The 26,954-nt window shown below is 46.9% G+C and overlaps 1 protein-coding gene across 1 annotated transcript; it reads left to right on the plus strand.

The window, feature by feature from the left end:
- Positions 1-5,949: 5,949 nt before the first annotated feature.
- Positions 5,950-25,481, plus strand: trim65 (tripartite motif containing 65; the record flags this gene model as incomplete). Its single annotated transcript, XM_080541979.1, has 7 exons — positions 5,950-6,390; positions 11,781-11,876; positions 13,396-13,626; positions 20,817-20,985; positions 21,302-21,391; positions 23,708-23,925; positions 25,167-25,481. 7 exons carry the CDS (start codon positions 5,950-5,952, stop codon positions 25,479-25,481), a joined length of 1,560 nt encoding a protein of 519 aa, XP_080398105.1.
- Positions 25,482-26,954: the final 1,473 nt, after the last annotated feature.

Genomic DNA, 26,954 nt, shown 5'->3' on the forward strand with positions numbered 1-26,954 from the left:
TGGGGGGGGGGCTCTCTGCTCCTCATAATCCTCACACTCCAGTAATACATGCTGCACCGATTCTAGGTTATTACAGTAATCACACATTCCATTTGAATGGAATACAAGTACAGGAATACAGTACAGGTACCAAACAACGAAATTTAGGAGGGGTGGCTCCCCTGGTGTTAGGAAAGGGAAGGAAAAAAAAAACACATTTTAGAAAAAGCATAAAAGCATAAAATCACAAGAAGGTAAAGGAGCTGGTTTACATCAATAAAGGCTATGTACACAATCCACTGTACTATACTGCACAGATAGTCAACTAGGGTTGTCATATTGCACAAAAGTATTTTTTCACGTTATTTTAAAGTGTCACAGTTTGCAGGCTTGAAAATGTACATGTTTGTGCCTCAGCACTAGCTGCCATACAATCCGTCCGGACTGTCCTGGGCCCAGAACTTAGGCCTTTTCTGTGTTCAGGGCCTTGACGGCCCTGTGGTAGAAGCAGTCCTTCAGTCTGTTTGTCTTAGCGGCCGGGGTCCTGTACCTCCTGTTCGAGGGCAGCCTGACAAAGTGTACGTGCCCAGGGTGGGTCGGGTCCCTGGAGATCTTGGAGGCCCTCCTGAGACAGCGTGTGTTGTACAGCTCCTCCAGAGAGGGGAGGGGGGCGCCGGTGATCTTCTGTGCTGTTCTCACGACTCTCTGTAGCGCGTTTCTCTCCGCTGTTGTGCAGCTGTGGAAGTTGCAGATGCCGTAGGTGAGGATGCTCTCCACTGCGCCGTGGTAGAAGGCCACCAGTATCTCCTGCTTGTTGTGTTCTTTCCTGAGGCATCTCAGGGTGTATAGCCGCTGTTGTGCCCTCTTGATGGTGCCTTTTGTGTTGTCCTTCCAGGCCAGGTCATCCCGCATGTGATGTCCCAGGAATCGGAGGGTTGAGACTCTCTCCACGCTCTCTCCGTCGATGAGCAGGGGCTGGATCTCGGACTTTTTCCTCCTGAAGTCTACGATGAATTCCTGGGTCATTGACTTGTTTAGCAGCAGGTTGTTAACCTTGCACAGCTTGCTCAGTTGCTCTACCTCATCCCTGTACGCCGCCTCGTCCCCCCCCGAGATACATCCCACCACGGTGGTGTCGTCTGCAAACTTTACGATGTAGTTGCTGGGGTGGACGGGGGTGAAGTCGTGGGTGTAGAGGTTGTAGAGGATGGGGCTTAGCACGCAGCCCTGGGGGGACCCAGTGCTGAGGCTGAGGGCTGTGGAGGTGTGGGGGCCCACCCGCACCCTCTGGGGGCGGTCGGTCAGGAAGTCCTTGATCCACGCACATATAGAGTGTGATAGACCCAGGTCTAGTAGTTTGGTCACTAGCCTGTCTGGAAGGATGGTGTTGAAGGCGGAGCTGAAGTCCACGAAGAGCAGTCTCGCGTAGCTGTTTCCCCTCTCCAGGTGGGATAGAGTGGCGTGGAGAGTCGTCGCTATGGCGTCCTCTGTGGACCTGTGGGCTCTGTAGGCGAACTGGTATGGATCCAGGTTGGGCGGGAGGCGTGTGAGTATGTGGGCCCGGACTAGTTTCTCGAAGCACTTCATGATGATTGGTGTGAGTGCCACCGGGCGGTAGTCGTTTAGGCAGCTCACCATGCTTTTCTTCGGGACTGGGATGATAGTTGAGGTTTTCAGGCAGGGTGGGATGGTGGCCTGGGACAGGGACTGGTTAAAGATGTTGGTGAAAACCCCGGCCAGCTGGTCGGCGCAGTCTCTCAGCACCCGTCCCAGGACGCCATCCGGCCCCGAGGCTTTCCTGGGGTCCACCGCCTTCAGTACGCGTCTCACCTCATGCTCTGTGAGGGTGAGGCTGCTGAGAGCTGGAGAGAGTGGTGTTTGTGTTGTGGTTACCTCCGTTCGCCCCTCGTCGAACCGGGCGTAGAAGGTGTTCAGCTTTCCCGCCAGCAGGGGGTCGTCCTCTGCGGCTGTGAGCCTGTTGGCTCTGAAGTTTGTCATCTGCTGAACCCCCTGCCACATCCGCCTGGAGTCGTTGCTCAGGAGGCATTCCTCAATCTTCTCTCTGTGCTCTGCCTTGGCCGCTTTGATGCCGCGCTTTAGGTTGGCCCTGGTGGAGCTGTACAGCGGTGTGCGCTTCCCTGCGAAGAAGGCGTTGTCCCTCTCATTTATCAGTTTTTGGACCTTCCCAGTCATCCATGGCTTCGTGTTGGGGTAGACCCGGACCCGTTTGTCCACGGTGACTGAGTTGGTGCAGTTCACTATGTGGTTCAGAACCGACGACGTGTACTGTTCCAGGTCCTCATGCTCATATTCCTGCCATAGGGTGTCATTTAGGCAGATCTGCAGTGGAGCGGACCCTTCTGGCCAGGTTCTGACAGTCTTAGTGGTGATGGGAGCACTTTTCCCCATTGTAGTGTATGCAGGGATCAGGAGGATTGACACATGGTCAGACATGCCTAGATGAGCTAGCGGACTAGCCTTGTAAGCACGTTTGATGTTGGTGTATACCTTATCCAGTGTTTTTTCTCCTCTCGTTGCACATTTTACATGCTGATAGAACTTGGGTAGTACAGCCTTCAGGTCGACATGATTAAAGTCCCCCGCTATGATGTGAATAGCCTGTGGATCAGTGCTTTGTTGGCTACTAATGACTTCATATAGACGCGCCAGTGCTACTTTGCTGTCTGCGCTAGGCGCTATATACACACATGTAATTAGCACCGCGTTAAACTCCCTAGGGAGGTATGTGGGTCGGCATTTAACAGTCAAGTATTCCAGGTCTGGGGAGCAGTGGCTACTTACAGTTTTCGTGTTTAAGCACCAGCTATCCTTCGTCGATATTATGATCCCACCTCCTCTTGACTTCCCGCTAAGCTCCGTTCGGTCAGCGCGATGTAGCGTGCGCCCCTCTAAGCTAACAGTAGCGTCCACAATGTTGTCATTTAGCCAGGTTTCGGTCAGAATAATCACACAGCTATCCCCAACGATGTTGTTTTTGGCCACCTGTAGTCTCAGTTCATCCATCTTGTTCGTCAGGGATCTGACGTTAGAGAGGAAAATGCTTGGCAATGCTGGTTTGTTTGGGCTTCTCCTCAGCCTTGCTAGCAGGCCTCCCCGACGGCCTCGCCTTTTCTTACGATCTCGCCGCCGGCGTTTCCGCCTCAGGGAGGGGACTGTGAACCAGTGCTCTCCCGGTAGCCTGGCGATGTCCTTGTCAATGCTGTATTTCTCCAGGAAATCCGCCGTTACTATTACCAGTGTTGACAGGTAGCAATAAATCAGCAGTCAGTAATAAAGATAAGGCAGAACTTCTGGCAGAAACACTAGTGAAAGTTCACAGTTCAGGAAATTTAACAGTAAATGCTAGACACCGTAGGGATACAATTCTTGCTCAGAATATAGATGTTAATGTAAAGAAGAGTGCAACAAGGGATAGTTTAGATTTACCTTTTACATTGCTTGAATTAAAAAGGGCTGTAAATGTGAGGAGGCAATCATCACCAGGGAAGGATGGTATTTGCTATAGTATGTTAGCTCATATGAAGGATCATGCATTAGATTTAGTATTAAAGTTGTTTAATAAAGTGTGGGAATCAGGTAAAATTCCAAACAAATGGAAACACTCAATCATTGTACCTATTTTAAAACCAGGTAAAGACCCATCAGATCCATCAAGCTATAGACCAATAGCACTTACATCACAGTTAGGGAAAACTATGGAGCGAATGATTACAGAAAGGCTAACATACTATTTAGAAAGTAAAGAGTTGTTCTCTCCTTTTCAAAGTGGGTTCCGTAGAGGAAGAAATACTATGGATTCCATTTTACGTCTTGAGTCAGAAATTAGGAAAGCTCAAACTAACAAAGAAATGGTGTTAGCTGTCTTTTTCGATGTTGAGAAAGCTTATGATATGTTGTGGAAGGAAGGATTGCTAATCAAATTAAGTAAACTGGGGGTAGATGGCAATATCTAGCTAAGTACTGTAAACTTCTCTTTGAAAAGTCTATCTGACCCAGTGACTAACACTAATGTTTGCACACTGATTGTACTTTGCACAGCTTGTCGCACCATTGTTCTGCTGTAGTGCGACTACCATCACTTATACTTATCACTTTATTACTTATTATTGTGACTATGTACCTTGTTGAAGAACCAAAGCGAAATATTTTTATTCTTGTGTACTGTAAAATAAATTCTGATTCTGATTGAAGACTTTTTTGTATCATTAAAAGACTAACAATAACAGTTACAACAACCATAAATAATAATAAGCTGGGTAATTAGCTTAGGTAATACCTTGCTAGGTAATAATGTTATAGCTGTATAACTATAGCTGTCTGACCCAGTGACCAGTATTGACAGCTGATAGCTGTCAATCTAGAGGGGGAGTGGTTGGGGGTGGGGTTGACCAGCTATTGTTACCGCCCATTACCTGCCGGTGTGAAGGTGTGAAAAAGTCCCAAATCTTTGAAAGCCGTTTCCTCAGGATTTAGTTTTCAGGGTTAACAAGTTTCAAATACTCATGTTGTCTTACATTTTTTCCCGATGTCTATGTATGACACATCATTTGAAAGCTTACAATCTGTAGTTTAAGCATATGTAAAAAACAGGAAAATGACTTTGCCCCCTCTTTGGTCATTCCACCAGATCGCGTCACAGTTGGGCAGCACTGTCAAGTATCAGATCGTTGAAATCATGCAGACAGGATATTGTTTTCAAGATCCATCATTTAATGTATGTAATATATAGTATGGATACATCACTGTTTGCTTTGTTTGGGTTCCTGCTCATGTAGGGGTAGAAGGAAATGAAGATGCGGATATATTAGCTAAGCAATCAATTAAGTCACAAACAATAGAAATGGATATTCCACTTAGTAAAGCTGAGGTAAAATCAATCATTAAAATACACATGCAGGAACTATGGCAAGAAAACTGGAACAGAAATGAAACAGGAAGGCATTTGTTTAACATTCAAAAGAAAGTCGGAATAGGAAGTAGGATGGGCAGGAACCGGAAAGAAGAGACAGTGATATCCCGGCTCAGGATAGGTCATACTGGGTTGAATGACACACTTTACAGAATAGGAAAACACCCAAACGGCATTTGTGCACACTGCAATAACCCGGAATCTGTTCAGCATGTGCTGCTGGAATGTGGAAAATATGAAGAACAGAGAAAGCTCCTGAAAACAGCAATTCAGAAGGTTAAGTTAAGGTTTACTGTAGGGAACTTACTTGGAAACACAGTTAAAGTAAATAATTAAATATTTGAAAGAAACAGGATTGATAGGTAGGATTTAACTCTACCCCTCCCCACCATTTTGTTTATATCTTTCATTTACATTTCCCCCCCTGTCAAGCTAACGTTCCACACAGTCCGGTAGGGGGTGGTAATGCGCCACACAGTCCAGTAGGTGGCGGTAATGCACCTTAAGCTGGTTGCCAACCGCCAATCAAATAAAAAGAAGAAGAAGAAGAAGAAGAAGAAGAAGAAGAAGATGGAGCTTCATCATTGTGGCGAGGCAGCATCCCAGCTGACAGATGCCCTACATCCATTATACATCCATGTCCTGACCTGGTGAGGACCCTCCACCTAACCCTAACCCTCTGTTGTAAACGTGCTGCCTTTATTAGAACTGAGCTCATATCTCCATCTGTTAGTCAGCTGTCTATGTACAGTAGCTAGCTAAACTAAGCTAAGCTAAGCTGTGCTGTGCGTGTGTGTGTGCGCGCGTGCGCGCGCGCGCGTGTGTGTGCGCGTGTGCGTGTGTGTGTGTGTGTGTGTGTGGGGGGGGGCTACTGGCTAGGTAGTATTGTGTCATCAACATAAATGTCCACTTCTACATTGTCTCATACAGCATGACACTTTTATTCTTTATTTTATTTAGCTCCGAGAGATCCTCACCTCTCTCCTCATCTCCCTACAGATCTGAAGGTGTGTGCTGTTACACAACCATAACCTGCAGGGATGGATAACCCAAACTTGTCCTGTGCCATCTGTCTGGACCGGTTCCGGTTCCCCGCCACCCTCCCGTGCGGTCACACCTTCTGCCGGGACTGCATCACGGCCCACTGGGACGCTAAGAGCAAGGCCGACATCGGGCCTCAGTGCCCCAACTGCAACGAGAAGTTCGCCACCCGTCCCGTCCTCAAACGGAACGTCTCCCTCTCTGTCCTGGCTGAGGCCAGCGCCACCAGCGCCACCGGCCCGTCCGGTAGAGACACGGCCGCCCCTGTGATGCGGGGCGAGAGCACCAGGACCGCCCCTCTGGAGCTGTGCGAGCGCCACAGTAAGCCCCTGGTGTACTACTGCCAGAGGGACAACCTGTGCGTGTGCTGTGAGTGCGCCCTGGCGGAGTGTAAGGACCACAGGCAGGTGCTGCTGGAGGTGGAGAGGGAGAACAGAGAGGCGAGTATCAGACCGTGTCAGAATAGACCTATTGCAGTGCCCCGCGGTGGCGTAGCGGTCTAAGCACTAGCCACTAGTGCAAGCTGCCCACCGGGGACTGGGATCGAATCCCGGTCTCGCCAGATCCGGATATGGCCGAGGCACACAGGGAGCGGCATATTGAGCGGCCGCTCCAGAGGGCGGTATAGGACTATTTCCGGACAAGGATCCGTCGCGCAACAGCGCCCCCGGGGTGCCGGAATAACGGTGCTGGGCTCGAAGAGCCAGTCAGCTAGTCTGCCTGGTGATCTCCTCTGGGGCTGCCGGCCACGGGGTCGTGCGGCGGATCCTACGCAATAGGCAGGGGATAATTGGATGCTAGGTTGGGTTCAATTGGATACCAAATTGGGTGAAAAAGGGATAAAATCAAAAAAATAAAAATAAATAATAGACCTATTGCTAAGCCACGCCCCCAAAATACTACAGGTCACTACAGGTCCGAAAACTCTGACAAACAACTCGCTAATATCTGATGGTGAAAAGCTTCTAGACTAAATATTCTTGTCATCTTTTTTAAAAAAAACATGTCTATTACTTGCTGTGGTAAATCAGAAATTTGAACTCCCGCCATTGTAAGTCATTGAATGTCATTCAATCACGGTGAGTCAGTCAGTCACTGTCAGTGAAGAATTTGAGCGAGCGTTGTTTGTTTGTCCGAGTTTTCAAAGGGGCCGTGGCTTAACGATAGGTCTATTGCTTTTATTACATCAATGTACAGATACAAGGAGTACAATTCCTGGGTACAGGTTCAATTAGGCATTGGCATTGCAGTAGACATCCAAAATCAATAATTAGAAGAAGTGGAAATACAAAAAGATGTACAAAATCAATAATAGAATAAGCAGGATATAAAGAATAAGCTGGGTATGGACAACAATCAACGATAGCGTCAGAGAGAATAGGTGAAAGCAGCAGAACAGGAATCAGCATATCAACATTCTTATTGTAAACAAAATACTACAGCAACAACGCTGTGCAGGTTGCAGTGCGATGTGACACACTGTCATACGGTGTGACTGCAATATGGTGCGAAGTGAAGTGAAGTGAGACTTTATTTCTCTTCACAGTGGAGTAGTCTAGAGTTCAGGTAGGTGGTGACCAGGTAGTCAGGTAGTCATAAAGTATTGTTAGTGCAGTGGGGGGAGTATGCTGTGTGCTGTGGATGTTGTATGCGGATCAGTGTTTCCGTCCAGTACCTAGACAGGGTAGTACTAGTAGACCCCCCCCCCTCAAACCTACCTTTGCCTAATCAATAGAAAATGTTTTGGAGGCCCCGGATCGTAAATCGCTTCAAAACATTGTGTGAAGTTGAATTCTAACATGGCTTCCTATCATTCAGACTCACTGTTATGTTGTGGCTGTGTGGTAACAGTTGTTATGTTGTGACTGTGTGGTAACAGTTGTTATGTTGTGGCTGTGTGGTAACAGTTGTTATGTTGTGACTGTGTGGTAACAGTTGTTATGTTGTGACTGTGTGGTAACAGTTGTTATGTTGTGACTGTGTGGTAACAGTTGTTATGTTGTGACTGTGTGGTAACAGTTGTTATGTTGTGGCTGTGTGGTAACAGTTGTTATGTTGTGGCTGTGTGGTAACAGTTGTTATGTTGTAATTCTGTGGTAACAGGGGGCTATTCCACGTACGTTGGATTAGTATATCGGCGATTAAATTAAAAGTTCAGGCAACTCGTGATTGGGATTCAAGCCTCAAGTGTTTCCTCGAACGAGGATCAGCCTTGTGTCATCAGTGTGCAGAACACCGGTTTGGAAATACTCGATTTGGGCGTGTGCACACAGACATAAAGAGCCCAGAAGAGCCGACTGTCGAAATGAAGATACTAGCCTGCGCAGCGGCTATTAATTAACAAGGCGAGGAAAATGGTTTGGCAAGAAATTGCTGACCGATTAAATGCGTAGGTTCATATATGTTCATATTTTAATAAATGAATATTTACTACTGTGGTGATATCAGCAGCAGGCTACATACAGTCATATTGTCACGATGGCATAGTGGTATTGACAGCTGCCATGGTATTAATTCGTCATTTTAAGACGGTGGTTCAAATCCCTCTTCTGACACACTTTTTACTGCACTTCGTTGTCTGAATCTAATCTAAAATCTAATCTAAAAAGGTATGTAGGCTGTAAAATGATGGTGTAGGCTAACTTACAAGAACTGACACGATTACAATGGTGTTTGAAGCCTTTCTGAGTAGTAAATGATGTTCTTCTAACTGGACCCTGGATTTGGCATAGATTATTTTCCTTATGATTACTGATGGATAGATGATACACTTAGACAGATATATTGTAAATCGATTTGCATGAAGGCTTCGGTTTAATGTAAAAAAAATAAAAATAATAAAAATAATAATCAAGTATCGAACCGGAAACCTTCGGACCTCTAGCTGGCTACACTTTCAAAATATCAAATTATCTATCTATTACACAATCAAACTATCTATCTATCTATCTCGTAAAAAGTGGGAACTAATATTTCCTAAAAGACACTTTCGTTCGGGATGTAGTTTCCGCCTGTGAGACATTTTTGACGCACGTATTACCTAAACCAGCCCGTAAACCTGGTCGCTACCAGGTTTGTTCAGAAGGATTGGTTGCATAGCAACCAAGCAGCAAATTATTTGAGCCACATTGATGGAACGGAATGCAAGCTGAAATTAGAGCCCGGATCTGATTTAAACCCAGATCTGATTTAATCAGCGTTGTAGGAACAGGGCCCAGTTGTAATGTTGTGATTCTGTGGTAATAGTTGTTATGTTGTGACTGTGTGGTAACAGTTGTTATGTTGTGGCTGTGTGGTAACAGTTGTTATGTTGTGGCTGTGTGGTAACAGTTGTTATGTTGTGATTCTGTGGTAACAGTTGTTATGTTGTGACTGTGTGGTAACAGTTGTTATGTTGTGATTCTGTGGTAACAGTTGTAATGTTGTGATTCTGTGGTAACAGTTGTTATGTTGTGACTGTGTGGTAACAGTTGTTATGTTGTGGCTGTGTGGTAACAGTTGTTATGTTGTGATTCTGTGGTAACAGTTGTTATGTTGTGGCTGTGTGGTAACAGTTGTTATGTTGTGACTGTGTGGTAACAGTTGTTATGTTGTGGCTGTGTGGTAACAGTTGTTATGTTGTGGCTGTGTGGTAACAGTTGTTATGTTGTGGCTGTGTGGTAACAGTTGTTATGTTGTGACTGTGTGGTAACAGTTGTTATGTTGTGGCTGTGTGGTAACAGTTGTTATGTTGTGACTGTGTGGTAACAGTTGTTATGTTGTGATTCTGTGGTAACAGTTGTTATGTTGTGGCTGTGTGGTAACAGTTGTTATGTTGTGACTGTGTGGTAACAGTTGCTATGTTGTGATTCTGTGGTAACAGTTGTTATGTTGTGACTGTGTGGTAACAGTTGTTATGTTGTGACTGTGTGGTAACAGTTGTTATGTTGTGACTGTGTGGTAACAGTTGTTATGTTGTGGCTGTGTGGTAACAGTTGTTATGTTGTGGCTGTGTGGTAACAGTTGTTATGTTGTGACTGTGTGGTAACAGTTGTTATGTTGTGGCTGTGTGGTAACAGTTGTTATGTTGTGACTGTGTGGTAACAGTTGCTATGTTGTGATTCTGTGGTAACAGTTGTTATGTTGTGACTGTGTGGTAACAGTTGTTATGTTGTGATTCTGTGGTAACAGTTGTTATGTTGTGGCTGTGTGGTAACAGTTGTTATGTTGTGATTCTGTGGTAACAGTTGTTATGTTGTGACTGTGTGGTAACAGTTGTTATGTTGTGGCTGTGTGGTAACAGTTGTTATGTTGTGACTGTGTGGTAACAGTTGTTATGTTGTGACTGTGTGGTAACAGTTGTTATGTTGTGACTGTGTGGGCTGCAACTAACGATTATTTTGATAATCGATTAATCTGCCGATTATCTTATCGATTAATCGATTAATCGGATACACAAAAAGCGGGGGGAAAAGATTTTAAAAAAAGTTTTTTTTTTTTTTTATATTTATTTTGCAAATTGTATTTTATGTTTTCTAAATCAGCCAGGCCTATACATATACATGTGCAAAATGAATAAGTATTAATAAAAAAATAAAAAATAATATAAATAAAAAAGGCTTTGCTACATCAAATAAGTTTAACAACAGGCCATGGACTATGGCGGTAGATTGTTTCAATAAAGTAGTTGAACTCTAGCTCAATACATGCATTGTTTTAGGTAATAACTTTGCTTAATGTAAAGGTCAGTAACCCAAAGTGCAATATAGGCTACAGACAAGACACTAATGTTTTTATATAACAGATATGCTCCAAAACAATGCAATGTGTCCTCTCACTCCATACAATAGGCTAGGCGACAGTCAGTGCCTCACTCTGCATTTGCATGGAGAGCAGGAGACCATGGAAGGGCTGAGCCCAGCAGAACTTATATAATAAAACAATAGGAAGTTAGCTGTAACCCTCCTCTATAGAAACATAGTTAGTGTAACCCTCCTCTATAGAAACATAGTTAGTGCTCTGGTTCTCAGCACAGCTACGCAGACTACAGCTGGACGAGCAGCGTAGTGACAGTCAGCTAGCGGCAGCAGCGAGCTAACCCTGCTAGCTAACTCACTAGCATGTCCTGACAGCAGACAGTCATAGGACAGTCATAGGTTCTACCCTTTCCGGCCATAGGTAGCGCTATGATTCGCTATGATTCGCGATGCCTACACCGGCCGCAAGACAGCGTGGCGTGCGTCAACAGGAAGTAGGTTTGTTATGGAAACAAAACCCGAAAAAAAAAAAAAAAAAAAAAAAAAAAACGACGAATCGATAATGGCATTCGTCGCCAACGATTTTCGTTATCGATTATTATCGATTTAATCGATTCGTTGTTGCAGCCCTAGTGTGGTAACAGTTGTTATGTTGTGACTGTGTGGTAACAGTTGTTATGTTGTGACTGTGTGGTAACAGTTGTTATGTTGTGGCTGTGTGGTAACAGTTGTTATGTTGTGATTCTGTGGTAACAGTTGTTATGTTGTGACTGTGTGGTAACAGTTGTTATGTTGTGATTCTGTGTGGTAACAGTTGTTATGTTGTGACTGTGTGGTAACAGCTGTTATGTTGTGACTGTGTGGTAACAGTTGTTATGTTGTGACTGTGTGGTAACAGTTGTTATGTTGTGGCTGTGTGGTAACAGTTGTTATGTTGTGACTGTGTGGTAACAGTTGTTATGTTGTGACTGTGTGGTAACAGTTGTTATGTTGTGGCTGTGTGGTAACAGTTGTTATGTTGTGACTGTGTGGTAACAGTTGTTATGTTGTGACTGTGTGGTAACAGTTGTTATGTTGTGATTCTGTGGTAACAGTTGCTGTTGAGGAGCAAGAGTATGGACCTGGGGCTACGCATGGAGGAGACAGAGAGGAGCATCGCTGAGCTGACGGAGAATCTGGCCAAAGCCAAGGTGAAGTGACACTAAACACATGTATTCACACTGTAGTTACACCATGTTACACAGGATATACAACACTGTAGTTACACCATGTTACACAGGACATACAACACTGTAGTTACACCATGTTACACAGGACATACAACACTGTAGTTACACCATGTTACACAGGACATACAACACTGTAGTTACACCATGTTACACAGGACATACAACACTGTAGTTACACCATGTTACACAGGACATACAACACTGTAGTTACACCATGTTACACAGGACATACAACACTGTAGTTACACCATGTTACACAGGACATACAACACTGTAAGTAAGTAAGCAGCCTTGAGAACCGATGGTTCTGGAGCCTAACGGCACTTAGGGGGCAGAAGCAGAAGTACACCCCCCCTGGACATGACGCTGGTATGTCGCAGGGTCTTACCCCCCCCCAATTCAATACCCCATACATACAACACTGTGTCCTTAGTTTATTACACGCCACGACACGTGACCTAACATCTTCCTCCCGTGCCTTCAGTTGACCTAACATCTCCCTCCCCTGCCTTCAGTTGACCTAACATCTCCCTCCCATGCCTCTAGTTCACCTAACATCTCCCTCCCATGCCTCTAGTTGACCTAACATCTCCCTCCCATGCCTCTAGTTGACCTAACATCTCCCTCCCATGCCTCTAGTTGACCTAACATCTCCCTCCCATGCCTCTAGTTGACCTAATATCTCCCTCCCATGCCTCTAGGTGACCTAACATCTCCCTCCCGTGCCTCTAGGTGACCTAACATCTCCCTCCCATGCCTCTAGTTGACCTAACATCTCCCTCCCATGCCTCTAGTTGACCTAACATCTCCCTCCCATGCCTCTAGTTGACCTAACATCTCCCTCCCATGCCTCTAGTTGACCTAATATCTCCCTCCCATGCCTCTAGTTGACCTAACATCTCCCTCCCGTGCCTCTAGTTGACCTAACATCTCCCTCCCGTGCCTCTAGTTGACCTAACATCTCCCTCCCGTGCCTCTACGTAGTTGACCTAACATCTCCCTCCCATGCCTCTAGTTGACCTAACATCTCCCTCCCATGCCTCTAGTTGACCTAACATCTCCCTCCCATGCCTCTAGGTGACCTAACATCTCCCTCCCGTGCCTCTAGGTGACCTAACATCTCCCTCCCATGCCTCTAGTTGACCTAACATCTCCCTCCCATGCCTCTAGGTGACCTAACATCTCCCTCCCGTGCCTCTAGTTGACCTAACATCTCCCTCCCGTGCCTCTAGGTGACCTAACATCTCCCTCCCGTGCCTCTAGGTGACCTAACATCTCCCTCCCGTGCCTCTAGGTGACCTAACATCTCCCTCCCGTGCCTCTAGTTGACCTAACATCTCCCTCCCGTGCCTCTAGTTGACCTAACATCTCCCTCCCGTGCCTCTAGTTGACCTAACATCTCCCTCCCGTGCCTCTAGTTGACCTAACATCTCCCTCCCGTGCCTCTAGGTGACCTAACATCTCCCTCCCGTGCCTCTAGGTGACCCTACAACAGACGTCCCACTGGGTAAGCGCCAAGTTCAGCATGCTGCTGAAGGTGCTGGCGGAGAAGCAGGACTCCACGGAGCGTTTCATCCAGCAGGAGACGGAGGCGGTCCTCTCCCAGGCCCAGGCCCGGCTGGCCGAGCTGCAGGAGCGGGCTCAGCAGGTCAGAGAGAGCCAGGGACACATCGCCGCCCTGCGCACTCTGCCTGACACCCAGCTCATACAGGTAGGTCTCATACAGGTAGACCTCATACAGGTAGGTCTCATACAGGTAGACCTCATACAGGTAGACCTCATACAGGTAGACCTCATACAGGTAGGTCTCATACAGGTAGGTCTCATACAGGTAGGTCTCATACAGGTAGGTCTCATACAGGTAGACCTCATACAGGTAGGTCTCATATAGGGCTGGGTATCGCCACTGATTTCCCAAAACGATTCGATTCCGATTCACAGCTCCCGATTCGATTCGATTCGATTCCGATTCGATCTAGTTACAATATACATTTTTTGCTTGAATATGAAAGAGATTCTCCGAACTAATGCTATAAATGGTTCAAGGAACCCTATAATATGTAGCATTGTTAAACATATCAATGAATTGACTCCAAAGCAGTTACATGAATGTACTTTTTATTTACATATGACTTTGCTTTTGTCCAGCTCATCTCTATCGTCACATTTTTAAAATCCAAAATGCACCCAGACATCTGACTTTAAGCCTGGTGGTGACTTGAGTGTCCCTGCCATGTTTTTAGATTTTAGTGTTGAGACCTCACGTTGCGTGAGATATGATAAATTCTTGTAGCGCGAGATCTGGCCACGAGATCTCGTTGCGGGTTGAAGCTGCAAGCAAAAAAAAAAAAAGAAAAGAAAAAAGAAGAAGATCGATCTCGGGATTTATGAATCGATAATCGCTCATTTAATGAAGATCGATTCAGAATCGGGAAATCGATTTTTTGAACCCAGCCCTAGTCTCATACAGGTAGGTCTCATACAGGTGGACCTCATACAGGTAGACCTCATACAGGTAGGTCTCATACAGGTGGACCTCATACAGGTAGGTCTCATACAGGTAGGTCTCATACAGGTAGGTCTCATACAGGTAGACCTCATACAGGTAGACCTCATACAGGTAGACCTCATACAGGTAGGTCTCATACAGGTAGGTCTCATACAGGTAGACCTCATACAGGTAGGTCTCATACAGGTAGGTCTCATACAGGTAGGTCTCATACAGGTAGACCTCATACAGGTAGACCTCATACAGGTAGGTCTCATACAGGTAGACCTCATACAGGTAGGTCTCATACAGGTAGGTCTCATACAGGTGGACCTCATACAGGTAGACCTCATACAGGTAGGTCTCATACAGGTAGACCTCATACAGGTAGACCTCATACAGGTAGACCTCATACAGGTAGACCTCATACAGGTAGACCTCATACAGGTAGACCTCATACAGGTAGACCTCATACAGGTAGGTCTCATACAGGTAGGTCTCATACAGGTAGACCTCATACAGGTAGGTCTCATACAGGTAGGTCTCATACAGGTAGACCTCATACAGGTAGACCTCATACAGGTAGGTCTCATACAGGTAGACCTCATACAGGTAGACCTCATACAGGTAGGTCTCATACAGGTAGACCTCATACAGGTAGGTCTCATACAGGTAGACCTCATACAGGTAGGTCTCATACAGGTAGACCTCATACAGGTAGACCTCATACAGGTAGACCTCATACAGGTAGACCTCATACAGGTAGGTCTCATACAGGTAGGTCTCATACAGGTAGACCTCATACAGGTAGACCTCATACAGGTAGACCTCATACAGGTAGGTCTCATACAGGTAGGTCTCATACAGGTAGACCTCATACAGGTAGACCTCATACAGGTAGGTCTCATACAGGTAGGTCTCATACAGGTAGGTCTCATACAGGTAGACCTCATACAGGTAGACCTCATACAGGTAGGTCTCATACAGGTAGACCTCATACAGGTAGACCTCATACAGGTAGGTCTCATACAGGTAGACCTCATACAGGTAGGTCTCATACAGGTAGGTCTCATACAGGTAGACCTCATACAGGTAGGTCTCATACAGGTAGACCTCATACAGGTAGACCTCATACAGGTAGGTCTCATACAGGTAGACCTCATACAGGTAGACCTCATACAGGTAGGTCTCATACAGGTAGGTCTCCTACAGGTAGGTCTCATACAGGTAGACCTCATACAGGTAGGTCTCCTACAGGTAGACCTCATACAGGTAGACCTCATACAGGTAGACCTCATACAGGTAGACCTCATACAGGTAGGTCTCATACAGGTAGACCTCATACAGGTAGGTCTCATACAGGTAGACCTCATACAGGTAGGCCTTATACAGGTAGGTCTCCTAGCAGCCCTGCCTGACACCCAGCTCATACAGGTAGGCCTCATAGGGGGCTGTGGCTCAGGAGGTAGAGCCGCCGTCTAATGATCGCAAGGTTGGCAGATCGGCGGTTCGAGCCCCGGCTGGCCACATGTCGAAGTGTCCTTGGGCAAGACACTGAACCCCAAATTCCTCCCAGTGAGCGCCTTGCATGGTAGCTTACCGCCATTGGTGTGTGAATGTGTGTGTGAATGGGTGAATGAGAGGCCGTTGTAAAGCGCTTTGGATAAAGGCGCTATATAAGTTCCCATCCCCCCCCCCCCCCCCCCCCCCAAAGAGCCATTGCTTTTTGGTCAGGCTGCATTTGCAAATAAGAATTTGTTATTACATGTTTGCCTGGTTAAATAAAGGTTAAAATAAAATAAAAAACAACTGTACATAGCTACCTTAACTGTACATAGCTACCTTAACTGTACATATCTACCTTAACTGTACATAGCTACCTTAACTGTACATAGCTACCATAACTGTACATAGCTACCTTAACTGTACATAGCTACCTTAACTGTACATAGCTACCTTACCTGTACATATCTACCATAACTGTACATATCTACCTTAACTGTACATATCTACCTTAACTGTACATAACTGTACATAGCTACCTTAACTGTACATAGCTACCTTAACTGTACATATCTACCTTAACTGTACATATCTACCTTAACTGTACATATCTACCTTAACTGTACATATCTACCTTACCTGTACATAGCTACCATAACTGTACATATCTACCTTAACTGTACATATCTACCTTAACTGTACATATCTACCTTACCTGTACATAGCTACCATAACTGTACATATCTACCTTAACTGTACATATCTACCTTAACTGTACATAGCTACCTTACCTGTACATAGCTACCTTAACTGTACATAGCTACCTTAACTGTACATATCTACCTTAACTGTACATAGCTACCTTAACTGTACATAGCTACCTTAACTGTACATATCTACCGTAACTGTACATATCACATCATAACTGTACGCATCCTATTTTGTCTACATTCTCATGTTTTGCACTATATCACTATTTACACTTCTGGTTAGATGCTAAACTGCATTTCGATGTATAGTACTTGTACTCTGCAATGACAATAAAGTTGAATCTACTCTAATCTACTCTATTCTACTCCATTCTACTCTACTCTACTCTACTCTAATCTACTCTACTCTCTTCTACTCTAATCTACTCTACTCTACTCTCTTCTACTCTAATATACTCTACTCTGATCTACTCTACTCTACTCTGATCTACTCTAATATAATATACTCTACTGTACTCTACTCTGGTCTACTCTACTCTGATCTACTCTACTCTAATATACTCTACTCTGATCTACTCTAATATAATCTACTCTACTCTGATCTACTCTACTCTACTCTGATCTACTCTACTGTACTCTACTCTGATCTGCTCTACTCTACTCTGCTCTACTCTGATCTACTCTACTCTACTCTGATCTACTCTGCTCTACTCTACTCTACTCTGATCTACTCTGCTCTACTCTAATCTACTCTACTCTGATCTGCTCTACTCTGCTCTACTCTGATCTACTCTACTCTACTCTGATCTACTCTGCTCTACTCTACTCTACTCTGATCTACTCTGCTCTTATCTACTCTGCTCTAATCTGATCTACTCTACTCTGATCTACTCTACTCTGATCTACTCTAATATAATATACTCTACTCTGATCTACTCTACTGTACTCTACTCTGATCTACTCTGCTCTACTCTACTCTGATCTACTCTACTCTGCTCTACTTTACTCTACTCTGCTCTACTTTACTCTACTCTGCTCTACTCTGATCTAATATACTCTACTCTGATCTACTCTAATATAATATACTCTACTGTACTCTACTCTACTCTGATCTACTCTGATCTACTCTACTCCACTCTGCTCTACTCTGATCTACTCTAATATACTCTACTCTGATCTACTCTAATACAATATACTCTACTGTACTCTACTCTACTCTGATCTACTCTACTGTACTCTACTCTGATCTACTCTACTCTGATCTACTCTACTGTACTCTACTCTGATCTACTCTACTGTACTCTACTCTACTCTGCTCTGCTCTACTCTAATCTACTCTACTCTGCTCTACTCTACTCTACTCTGCTCTACTCTACTCAACTCTGATCTACTCTACTCTATTCTGCTCTACTCTACTGTACTCTACTCTATTCTACTCTACTCTACTCTACTCTATTCTGCTCTACTCTACTCTATTCTGCTCTACTCTACTCTACTCTATTCTGCTGTACTCTACTGTGCTGTACTCTGCTCTACTCTACTCTGATCTACTCTACGCTACTCTGCTCTACTCTACTCTGCTCTACTCTACTCTGATCTAATATACTCTACTGTACTCTACTCTACTCTGATCTACTCTACTCTACTCTACTCTGCTCTACTCTAATCTACTCTACTCTGCTCTACTCTAATATACTCTACTCTGATCTACTCTACTCTGATCTACTGTACTCTACTCTGCTCTACTCTAATATACTCTACTCTGATCTACTCTAATATAATCTACTCTACTGTACTCTACTCTACTCTACTCTGATCTACTGTACTCTACTCTACTCTACTGTACTCTACTCTGATCTACTCTGCTCTACTCTGATCTACTCTACTCTGATCTACTCTACTCTGCTCTGCTCTGATCTACTGTAATATACTCTACTCTGATCTACTCTAATATAATATACTCTACTGTACTCTACTCTGATCTACTCTGCTCTGCTCTACTCTGATCTACTCTACTCTGCTCTACTCTGATCTACTCTACTCTGCTCTACTCTAATATAATATACTCTACTCTGATCTACTCTAATATAATATACTCTACTCTACTCTGATCTACTCTACTCTGATCTACTCTACTCTACTCTGATCTTCTCTGCTCTACTCTACTCTGCTCTACTCTACTCTGCTCTACTCTACTCTGATCTACTCTACTCTGCTCTACTCTGATCTACTCTACTCTACTCTGCTCTACTCTGCTCTACTCTACTCTGCTCTACTCTACTCTGCTCTGCTCTACTCTACCCTGCTCTGCTCTACTCTGTTCTACTCTACTCTGCTCTACTCTGATCTACTCTGCTCTACTCTGCTCTTCTCTACTCTACTCTACTCTGATCTACTCTACTCTGCTCTACTCTGCTCTACTCTAATATACTCTACTCTGATCTACTCTACTCTGCTCTACTCTGCTCTGCTCTACTCTACTCTACTCTGATCTACTCTGCTCTACTCTAATATACTCTACTCTGATCTACTCTACTCTGATCTACTCTGATCTACTCTACTCTGATCTACTCTACTCTGATCTACTCTGCTCTACTCTACTCTACTCTACTCTAATCTACTCTACTCTGCTCTACTTTACTCTACTCTGATCTACTCTGCTCTAATATACTCTACTCTGCTCTGCTCTACTCTGCTCTACTCTAATATAATATACTCTACTCTGATCTACTCTAATATAATATACTCTGATCTACTCTACTCTGATCTACTCTGCTCTACTCTGATCTACTCTACTCTACTCTGCTCTACTCTACTCTACTCTGCTCTGATCTACTCTACTCTACTCTGATCTACTCTAATATAATATACTCTACTCTGCTCTACTCTACTCTGCTCTACTCTGCTCTACTCTACTCTGATCTACTCTACTCTGCTCTGTTCTACTCTACTCTGTTCTACTCTACTCTACTCTGCTCTGCTCTACTCTGCTCTACTCTACTCTGCTCTACTCTGCTCTACTCTGATCTACTCTACTCTGCTCTGCTCTACTCTGCTCTACTCTAATATACTCTACTCTGATCTACTCTAATATAATATACTCTACTCTGCTCTACTCTACTCTGATCTACTCTAATATACTCTACTCTGATCTACTCTAATATAATATACTCTACTGTACTCTACTCTGATCTACTCTACTGTACTCTACTCTGCTCTACTCTGATCTACTCTACTCTGATCTGCTCTACTCTACTCTACTCTGATCTACTCTACTCTGCTCTACTCTGATCTACTCTACTCTGATCTACTCTGCTCTACTCTACTCTGATCTACTGTACTATACCCTACTCTACTCTGATCTGCTCTACTTTACTCTACTCTGATCTACTCTGCTCTACTCTACTTTACTCTACTCTGATCTACTCTGCTCTACTCTAATATACTCTACTCTGCTCTACTCTACTCTACTCTGCTCTACTCTAATATACTCTACTCTGATCTACTCTAATATAATATACTCTACTGTACTCTACTCTGATCTACTCTACTGTACTGTACTCTGCTCTACTCTACTCTACTCTGATCTACTCTACTCTGATCTACTCTGCTCTACTCTACTCTGATCTACTCTACTCTGATCTACTGTACTCTACTCTGCTCTGATCTACTCTACTCTGCTCTACTCTACTCTGCTCTACTCTGCTCTACTCTACTCTACTCTGCTCTACTCTGCTCTACTCTACTCTGATCTACTCTACTCTGATCTACTCTGCTCTACTCTACTCTGATCTACTCTGCTCTACTCTACTCTGATCTACTCTACTGTACTGTACTCTACTCTACTCTACTCTGCTCCTCCTACTCTGATCTACTCTGCTCTACTCTACTCTGATCTACTCTACTCTGATCTACTCTACTCTACTCTGCTCTGCTCTACTCTACTCCACTCTACTCTGATCTACTCTACTCTGATCTACTCTGCTCTGCTCTACTCTGATCTACTCTGATCTACTCTACTCTGCTCTACTCTACTCTACTCTGATCTACTCTGCTCTACTCTACTCTGATCTACTCTGATCTACTCTACTCTGCTCTACTCTACTCTACTCTGATCTACTCTGCTCTACTCTACTCTGATCTACTCTGATCTACTCTACTCTACTCTGATCCATGTTAATGTGTGTTATCCTGCTGCAGGAGTCCAGGCTGGTGGAGGTCCCCCGTCTGAAGCCCATCCAGGTGGAGGTGACCCCCACCCTGCAGGAGCGGCTGAGCGGGGTCACCGAGGTCCTGACCCGGGCCTCCAAGCTGGTGGCAGAGGACCTGGAGAAGGCTGTCAGCACCGCCGTGGGCCAGGACCAGCAAGGTAACCACCCTGGACCCACGCCTACGCTCTGGACTAGAGAGAGAGAGAGAGAGAGAGAGAGAGAGAGAGAGAGAGAGAGAGAGGGGGTGGATGTGTACTCATCTCCTTCTCTCCCTCTCTCTCTCTGTCTCTCTCTCTCTCTGCCTCTCTCTGTCCCTCTGTCTGTCTGTCTGTCTCTCTCTGTCTCTCTTTCTTTCTATCTGTCTCTCTCTCCTTCTCTCTCTCTCCTTCTCTCTCTTTCTCTGGTCAGTGTCCTCTCCTCTTTTTCTCTGGTCAGTGTCTGTGCTCTAACGCCTTCCCTCTCTCCTTCCCCCAGGTTCCCCCCAGGATAAGCGTCCTGTCCTGGCCGTGGTCCCCAGCCCCGCGGCCCCCTGCCACCCTGCAGGGAAGGAGGGCCTCAACGCCTGTAAGCTGCTTCCATAGCTCACCTAAACACAGGAGGAGAGGGGGCAGGAGGGAGAGGAGAGGGAGAGAGACAGACAGACAGACAGACAGACAGAGAGAGAGAGAGAGAGAGAGAGAGAGAGAGAGAGACTCTCTTCAATCATTGATTGATTGATTGAAAACCTTTATTGTCCCCAATGGGGAAATGTTGTTGTCAAACAGCTCAGTTAGGGCAGAAAACATTCAATACAGAAAACAGAAAACATTCAATAAAATACATAAAACAGTGCAGGCTCAATAAGTAAAAAGTTCCAAAAGTTCCAGCTCCAGGTCTCCCCCACCCTGCAGGGCCTGGTTGTAGAGTCGGAGTGCAGCTGGAACAAAGGACTGTCCAAATATTTTTGTACTTTGACGGGGGAGAACAAATCTGTGGCTGAACTTGCTCCTCATCCCCGCCAGCTCGCAGTACATCGGGTGGGAGGGATTGGCCAGCATGGCCGCCAGTTTTTTCCCCATCCTCTGTTCTGCCACCACCTCTAGGCTGTCCAGCCCGGTCCCCACCACAGAGCTGGCCTTCTTCACCAGTTTGTTTAGCTTCGCAGCATCCCTGGCACAGATGTTTCCACCCCAGCAGGCCACGGCGAAGAACAGAACGCTGGCAACCACCGACTGATAAAACATTTGCAGCAGCTTGTTGCAGACACCGAAAGACCTCAGCCTTCTCAGGAAAAACAGTCTGCTCTGCCCTTTCCTGAGAAGAGCCTCGGTGTTGTCAGTCCAGTCCAGTTTGTTATTAATTTGTACTCCCAGGTACCTGTAGGAGTCCACCCTCTCGACTTCCACCCCCTTGATGGTGATGGGGGCTGGGGTCCTTCTCTTCCTCCTAAAATCCACCACCAACTCCTTTGTTTTGCTGGTGTTAAGCAAAAGGTAGTTGGTGTCGCACCACTGCACAAAGCTCTCCACCAGGGCCCTGTACTCCTCATCCCTGTCATCTGTGATGTAACCGACGATAGAGGAGTCATCCGAAAACTTCTGCAGGTGGCACTGGTCGGAGCTAAACTGGAAGTCGGAGGTATAGAGGGTGAAGAGAAAGGGTGACAGAACAGTTCCCTGGGGGGCACCGGTGTTGCACACCACCACCTCAGACTGACAGCCCTGCAGTCTCACATACTGACGCCTGTCTGTGAGGTAGTTGTGGATCCAAGCCGTCAGGGAGTCCTCCACACACATCACTGCTAGTTTGTCAGCCAGCAGTGATGGCTTGATAGTGTTAAATGCACTGGAGAAGTCGAAGAACATGGTCCTCACCATGCTCTGTGGCCTCTCCAGGTGTGTGTAGGCCCTGTGCAGCATGTAAATGATGGCATCCTCCACCCCCATGCTCTCCTGGTATGCAAACTGCCGGGGGTCCAGGAAGTCCTTCACCTGGGGCTTAAGGTGTTGCAGCACTAGCCTCTCCAGGATCTTCATGACCTGTGGTGTCAGGGCGACAGGTCTGTAGTCGTTTGGGGTGCTGGGCCGTCCCTTCTTTGGCACTGGGACGATGCAAGAGGTCTTCCAGAGCTGTGGCACCCTCCTCAGTCTTAGAGATAGACTGAAGAGATGTTGGAATGTGTCCTCCAGCTCTGCAGCACACACCTTCAGAACCCTGGGGTTGATGTTGTCTGGACCTCTGGACTTGTTCACATTCACCCTGGAGAGCTGCCTTCTCACCTGCTCAGATGTTATAAAGCTGTGAGTACCGGTGTCTCCAGGTGTGAAGCATGCTCCCTGGCTCCTGGTGTTGGTAAGGGGAGGCAATTGCTGCTGGGGTGTGAGGGGGTCAGGGGGAGTGGGGGCTACTGTTGCCAGGGGTGCGGTACATTGGAGAGGGGAGGAGAGGGCTGTGGGGGGTGACAGGGGGATGGTTGGTCAAACCTGTTAAAGAAGCAGTTCAGGTCATCCGCCTGCTCTCGGGTCCCCTCCACCACAGTATGTGGCTGCTTGTGGCCCGTGATCTTCTTGAAACCCTTCCACACCTCCTTTGAGCTGTGGGCCACTAGCCCGCCCTCCAATTTCCTCCTGTATTCCTCTTTGGCTGCTCTCAGCTCCTTCTTCACCTCCTTCTGAGTGGCCCTGGCTCCCTCAGTGTCCCCTGCCTTAAACAGCCTCCTCTTCCTTTTCAGAAGGTTCTTGATGTTCCCATTTATCCACGGCTTGTTGTTAGGAAAGCACCGTACCTTTTTAATGGGGACGATGCTCTCCTCGCAGAACTTGATATAGTCTGTGACACAGTCTAGCAGACCATCTATGTCCTCCCTCATGTCAACATCTTCCCTTCTCCTCCCCCACGCAGACCGCTGCTCCCTGACCTTTGACCCCCGCACGGCCAACGTGCACCTCCTCCTCTCCCAGGAGAACCGGCGGGCGGAGCACCTGACGTCGGGGCCACGCCCGGTGCCGGTCCACGAGGCCCGCTTCGACCACACCTGGCAGGTGCTGTGCTTCCAGGGCTTCACCAGGGGGCGCCACTACTGGGAACTGGAGGTGTCCAAGCCCTGGGCCTACCTGGGGGTAAGAACCAGAACCATAACCATAGCCCTGGGCCTACCTGGGGGTAAGAACCAGAACCATAGCCCTGGGCCTACCTGGGGGTAAGAACCAGAACCATAGCCCTGGGCCTACCTGGGGGTAAGAACCAGAACCATAGCCCTGGGCCTACCTAGGGGTAAGAACCAGAACCATAGCCCTGGGCCTACCTGGGGGTGAGAGCCATAGATGTGAATGTAGACTGTAGGCATAGCTGGGCTGGGGGCCCAGGAGTCTTATCGCTTCTAGTGTTTTTATATACAAGTAATAATACATGACTAATAATAACAAACACACTACATTGACAGATTTGATCAAACTCACCAATAAAGCCTTATAGTTGACCACCGATCGCTAACATTCTGACAACATTATACAAGGTTTGTTTACATTACAAAAAATATATTTAGGTGAAAATGATTTTTAAAAAACCGTTTATTTCAGTGTGTTCAAACTTTTTATGTATTATGTATTTCTCAATGCCAGTGCCACTTAGTCATTGTTACTCTTGAGGAACAAACTTCAGAGTGTTACCTTCCAAAGGAGACCAACCCCATGCATTACTCCAGATGGTTCCAGAACAGCTTCCAATTGACTTTGGGTATACAATGGCTAGGTGTTTTAGGCTAATCATACACGAATGGTAAGGGGTTAAATAGCAGGAGCATGTGGGTAAATACTGAAATAACAACATTACATAATAATAATAATACATTTTATTTGAAATCTCAAAGTGCTACAGATTAAAAACAAGAAGAAAGATAAAAATAATAAAACAATAAAGATTTAAATTTAAAAAGGCTAAATAAAAGGCTCTATTAAAAAGGCAGGTTTTAAGGCCTCATTTAAAAGCATCCACAGTCTGTGGTGCCCTTAGGTGGTCAGGGAGAGCATTCCACAGCCTGGGAGCAGCCCAGCAGAAAGCCCGATCCCCCATGGTGCGGAGCTTGGTCCTGGGGGTCTTGAGGAGGTTGGTGGCAGCAGAGCGGAGGGAGCGTGAGGAGGTCTGAGGGGTATGGAGGAGTTCCTTGAGGTAGGGGGGGGGGGGCAGTTCCATGGATGCACTGGTGGGTGAGGAGGGAGACCGTGAACTCAATTCTGAGTGAGCCAGTGAAGTGATTTGAGGATGGGGGTGATGTGATCATATTTGCGCACCCTCATCAGGATCCTAGCAGCGCTGCTCTGGATGCTACTGACATCACATCCTGTTTCCCCCCTCCTCCCAGGTGACGTACGAGGGCATCCCCCGGAAGGAGAAGGGGAAGAGGTGCATGGTGGGGATGAACGAGCTGTCCTGGAGTCTGCAGTTGGACGAGCGTCAGCTGAGCGCCTGGCACGCCGGCCGCAGGGAGGTGGTGGTGGCGGGACCCCCGCAGCTGCAGCGGCGCATCGGCATGCTGCTGGACTACGAGGCGGGCACGCTGACCTACTACGGAGACGGCCAGGCCCGGCTGCACGCCTTCCACTGCGCCTTCACCCAGGAGCTGTTCCCCGCCTGCTGGATAGGGGAGGGCGTCAGCATCACGCTGTGCTCCACATAGCCGGCTGGAAAAGGGCGGGAAAACGGGGAGGGTAGTAAAACCAGGGGCGACGGCGGCGGAGGCTTCGGTTATGTAACCAGGGGCGACGGCTTCGGTTATGTAACCAGGGGCGACGGCAGCGGCGGAGGTTTCGGTTATGTAACGGAAAAACTAAATGGTGGACAGACACGAGGCTGCTCGAGGTGGAAGTTTGTCTGTGAGGAATCAGCGTCCCCGCGGTTCTAACCCTAACCATTTGGGGGGCGAAAATCCAGACTTAACCCTCACCCTGGATCAGTGGTCAGGTAGAGGCAGCGTCTACCTTCAACGACAGGCCCACAAGGTCCGCAAGATACCACCTTGCCTACGACGACAATGGCTACTAACCAGGGGGGTATTCCATCAACGTTGCTAAAGGAAAGATCCAGGCTTATTTTGATAAGTCTCGCAAGAGTTCTCAAAATTAGGCTGGATTCTTTTGTAAATCTTGCGGGATTGATCAAAATAAGCCTGGATTGACCTTTAGCGACGTCGATGGAATACCCTTCCTGGTTCCTTGAGAGCTGACTTTCGTTCGAGCCCAGACCCAGCACTATTATAGGACTCTGCTACTGTGGGTTAGCTAGGCTACTCATCAAAACCTTGATGAGATATAATATCAAAAAGGGCTGTTTGAGTCCTGGGCTGGGAGAGAAATAGAGCTCACTGGGGGAGGAAGAACACCAGGGGAGGCTGGGGGAGGTAGAACACCAGGAGAGGCTGGGGGAGGTAGAACACTGGGGGAGGTAGAACACCAGGGGAGGCTGGGGGAGGTAGAACACCAGGGGAGGCTGGGGGAGGTAGAACACCAGGGGAGGCTGGGGGAGGTAGAACACCAGGAGAGGCTGGGGGAGGTAGAACACTGGGGGAGGTAGAACACCAGGAGAGGCTGGGGGAGGTAGAACACCAGGAGAGGCTGGGGGAGGTAGAACACTGGGGGAGGTAGAACACCAGGAGAGGCTGGGGGAGGTAGAACACCAGGGGAGGCTGGGGGAGGTAGAACACCAGGGGAGGCTGGGGGAGGTAGAACACTGGGGGAGGTAGAACACCAGGGGAGGCTGGGGGAGGTAGAACACCAGGAGAGGCTGGGGGAGGTAGAACACCAGGGGAGGCTGGGGGAGGTAGAACACCAGGGGAGGCTGGGGGAGGTAGAACACCAGGGGAGGCTGGGGGAGGTAGAACACCAGGGGAGGCTGGGGGAGGTAGAACACCAGGGGAGGCTGGGGGAGGTAGAACACAAGGAGAGGCTGGGGGAGGTAGAACACCAGGGGAGGCTGGGGGAGGTAGAACACCTGGGGAGGCTGGGGGAGGTAGAACACCAGGAGAGGCTGGGGGAGGTAGAACACCAGGGGAGGCTGGGGGAGGTAGAACACAAGGAGAGGCTGGGGGAGGTAGAACACCAGGGGAGGCTGGGGGAGGTAGAACACCAGGGGAGGCTGGGGGAGGTAGAACACC

Source organism: Nansenia antarctica, assembly GCF_963989245.1.
Source record: "Nansenia antarctica genome assembly, chromosome: 11".
NCBI classification, from domain to species: Eukaryota; Metazoa; Chordata; class Actinopteri; order Argentiniformes; family Microstomatidae; genus Nansenia; species Nansenia antarctica.